This window comes from Solanum stenotomum, chromosome 6, assembly GCF_019186545.1.
Source record: "Solanum stenotomum isolate F172 chromosome 6, ASM1918654v1, whole genome shotgun sequence".
Lineage (NCBI taxonomy): Eukaryota > Viridiplantae > Streptophyta > Magnoliopsida > Solanales > Solanaceae > Solanum > Solanum stenotomum.
The window spans coordinates 59,544,734-59,548,446 of NC_064287.1; the positions used below are offsets into that span (position 1 = coordinate 59,544,734).

Below are 3,713 nucleotides of genomic sequence, written 5' to 3' on the forward strand. Positions count from 1 at the left end.
CTTCTATTTTCTCCAATAAGGAATACACACAAAAAAAAAAAAAAAAAAAACTCTCTCCAATTCCAAATCTCCCAAAGGTACATTTTTTTTTTTTTGTTATATTTCATGATTCAATCTATTAATTTGTTTGTGTTGTGAAATTGGATTTAAGATTTTGAGTTTACGAGTTTTAGTAAATGATTTATATGTATGAATATGTTGTTGGTGGGAGGTGATAGATATTCGTAGAGTAATATAGGTGGCATACACATCATAATTATAAAAGAAAATGTATAGGTAGGTGCACATGTTTCAAATCGGATTATGTAGACGTAGTCTTACCTTGCATTTCTACGATATGTTGTTTTCCACAATATGAATCTGTGATAGCAAAATCCGAAAACTCTTTTCACGTGTTTGATTTGCATCTGATTTATGTGAATCATGAGTTGTGTAAGTAGCTAGATCGATGAATACGAATAAATTGTAATTTGATGAATATAACTTATGTTTAATTGATTTGTTGCTAGTAACTTTTAGGAGATTTTGATATTTGATAATTTGTCCTAGGTCAATTGCTATTTAGAAATGTTGATTATAGGTTAAGAAATGTACGTTAATTAGTCTAACTCAACCCTAAAATCTAGTTCATGAGATGAGGATTGTACGATCGATCAATGTGGGAATTTTAACACCCTGCACACCCGAGCCTGTCAATTATAGCGTAGACAACATCATCAGATAAACCAAGCACTAGGATGAGCCTGACGTTGATGCCATGTTACGAAATGGAGTTTGGACCTAATTCAACCTCGAAAGTTAGTTCATTAGGCGTAGATTGCCCAAAGCTATATAAGGAGACCAGTTTCCCATCCTACAACTGATGTGGAACTTCTAACGTTATGTCTTTGAAGCTGTGTAGTTTTACTAAAGATTCAGTTTTCGATGTAGGAAGTAACATAAGATGGCAGAAGGCGAAGATATTCAACCACTCGTCTGTGACAATGGAACAGGAATGGTTAAGGTAAGCTGAAAATTGTGTATATATAGAAAAGAGTTAATGCTGCAGGATGTTGGTCGGACTCTTGAGGATGTTTGTTGTATCTGTTTCGGATCCTCCAAGAATGCACTAGTACTTTTGGAGGATCCGATATGGTCCACATTTTTGAAGAGTCTGGGGAACATAGATTTGATGATAGTTATAAAGTTAAGTAGAGTCTGATGATGTTTCATGAATATGTAGGCTGGGTTTGCGGGAGATGATGCTCCACGAGCTGTATTCCCTAGTATTGTTGGTCGTCCGCGTCATACTGGTGTGATGGTTGGTATGGGTCAAAAAGATGCTTATGTAGGAGATGAAGCTCAATCAAAGCGAGGTATCTTAACGTTGAAGTACCCGATTGAGCATGGTATTGTCAGCAATTGGGATGATATGGAGAAGATATGGCATCATACTTTCTATAACGAGCTTCGTGTTGCACCAGAGGAGCATCCTGTCCTCTTAACTGAAGCACCTCTTAATCCGAAAGCTAATCGTGAAAAAATGACACAGATTATGTTTGAGACTTTTAATACTCCAGCTATGTATGTTGCTATACAAGCTGTTCTTTCGCTCTATGCCAGTGGTCGTACCACCGGTAAGCAAATCTTCATTTATTTATGTCTGATGCATGGTGAATAGCCTCGAGGGGTAAGGTATGTGTACACTCTACTCTGCCCTATGGCGCTAATTCATTAAGGTTTATACAGGTATTGTGTTGGACTCTGGTGATGGTGTCAGCCACACTGTCCCAATTTATGAGGGATATGCCCTCCCACATGCCATTCTTCGTCTCGACTTGGCAGGTCGTGACCTCACTGATCATTTGATGAAGATCCTCACTGAGCGTGGTTACTCATTCACCACCACAGCTGAGCGAGAAATCGTCAGGGATGTGAAAGAAAAACTCTCTTACATAGCCTTAGACTTTGAACAAGAACTCGAGACTTCAAAGACCAGCTCTTCTGTTGAGAAGAGCTATGAGCTTCCCGATGGTCAAGTCATTACCATCGGTGCTGAACGATTCCGTTGCCCTGAGGTCCTATTCCAACCTTCACTGATCGGAATGGAAGCAGCTGGAATCCACGAGACCACATACAACTCGATCATGAAGTGTGACGTTGATATCAGAAAGGACCTCTACGGTAACATTGTCCTCAGTGGTGGTACTACCATGTTCCCCGGTATTGCCGATAGAATGAGCAAAGAACTTACTGCATTGGCTCCAAGCAGCATGAAGATTAAGGTTGTTGCACCACCAGAAAGAAAATATAGTGTCTGGATTGGAGGTTCTATTTTGGCTTCCCTCAGCACCTTCCAGCAGGTTTGCATCTGTCTTTGTTTCATATTCCATCCGTTCACTTTTACTCGTCATGTTTTCCTTCACGAGAGTCAGTTTGACTAATTTCCAAACCTAAACTGAATTAGATCACTTCATTACTATAAGTTGGTCAAAGTCCATACAATTTGACTCTCGAGTATGACAAGTAAAAATGAACAGAAGGAGTACTATGATAACATGGTTAGTGAGGATTCATATCAGGTCGACTCCGACTTATTTAGCTCTGCCTCTAGTTGTAAGGTTCATGCAGTTTCTGATGGAGCTTTCTATTTTGTCTGCAGATGTGGATTGCAAAGGCGGAGTACGATGAATCAGGTCCATCCATCGTCCACAGAAAATGCTTCTGATTTTCCAAAAACAACAACATTGATGAAAGGAATGCAGCTTGTGATATTGTATTCTGTGTTTGTTTTTCTGTATTTTTGTTAATGTTTTCATTTTCTATTGAAAACCATGAGAGGGCAAAGAGTTTTGGTTGTTTGATGATCTTAATTCATTTATATATATATATTCAATTAGTAAGTTTCATTTGTTCCGTATTACTTGTTCACTTTACTCTATAGAGAAGTTTGTCGTACTCTCACTTCTTTAACGTATACTAGCTGGTCTACAAAAGTATGAACGCTTGACAATGCTCGTGAATGTAGAGATGAGGATAGAATTTGTCATAAAGTTGAGATTATTTCATTTCCTTCGAGGGTCCATTTTCTCCTAAACTAGAAGAGTATTGTTGATATTTACTCGTTTTTTTCCCCCCTCTTTAGGATCTCCCAAAGTTTTTAAGAAGATCGAAAAATTAAGGAGAGTGGAAGAATATAGAGAAAAGGAAAAACAAATTGTCCTCAAAACAATACGACAAAGATAATTGTTTTGAGCAGTCCGATGCATTAAGCTTACGCTATGTCGTCGGATTTGGGGTGCACACCACCTAATATCTTGAACATATATACTCTTCTTTGCTCATTTTTCTATTTACAAACCTACAACTTGCTTCCAAGTTTTCAACGTCCCATACAAACTTTTTCAACTATAGAAGCAATATTTATGGTACTTATTTTCTTGGATGATATAATTAATTACATATTTATTTTAAAAATAATCTATAACTAGAAGAAAATGATATATAAGTCAACAAAAATAAGATAAACTGCCCCGCCCTGCTGACTTTTTATATACGCATAATACATAAATGTGCCCTTCAACTTGACTTTATTTCATATATATGCCCTTTGACTTTGGGTATGCATAAAAAACACTTTAATTTGTACAAAGTTGAACAAGTAGACACACAAGTTCTACGTGACATAATACACATAGGACACCACGTAGGATGAAAATTGTCATGTAGGATGT

The 3,713-nt window shown here is 37.4% G+C and overlaps 1 protein-coding gene across 1 annotated transcript; it reads left to right on the plus strand.

Moving 5' to 3' along the window:
* On the plus strand, positions 1–2,867 carry LOC125867926 (actin-58). The gene is made up of 5 exons (XM_049548512.1): positions 1–77; positions 931–1,003; positions 1,223–1,616; positions 1,729–2,342; positions 2,642–2,867. The coding sequence occupies exons 2-5, from the start codon at positions 944–946 to the stop codon at positions 2,705–2,707; spliced, it is 1,134 nt and encodes a 377-aa protein (XP_049404469.1). The 5' UTR covers positions 1–77; positions 931–943; the 3' UTR covers positions 2,708–2,867.
* Positions 2,868–3,713: the final 846 nt, after the last annotated feature.

What these genes read in the sequence shown, in the direction of transcription:
- LOC125867926 (XM_049548512.1), top strand. Translation starts at nt 944, where the DNA reads ATGGCAGAAGGCGAAGATATTCAACCACTCGTCTGTGACAATGGAACA. An exon ending in ATGGAACAGGAATGGTTAAG is followed by an intron (nt 1,004 to 1,222) that starts GTAAGCTGAAAA and finishes ATGAATATGTAG; the next exon opens with GCTGGGTTTGCGGGAGATGA. An exon ending in TGCCAGTGGTCGTACCACCG is followed by an intron (nt 1,617 to 1,728) that starts GTAAGCAAATCT and finishes AGGTTTATACAG; the next exon opens with GTATTGTGTTGGACTCTGGT.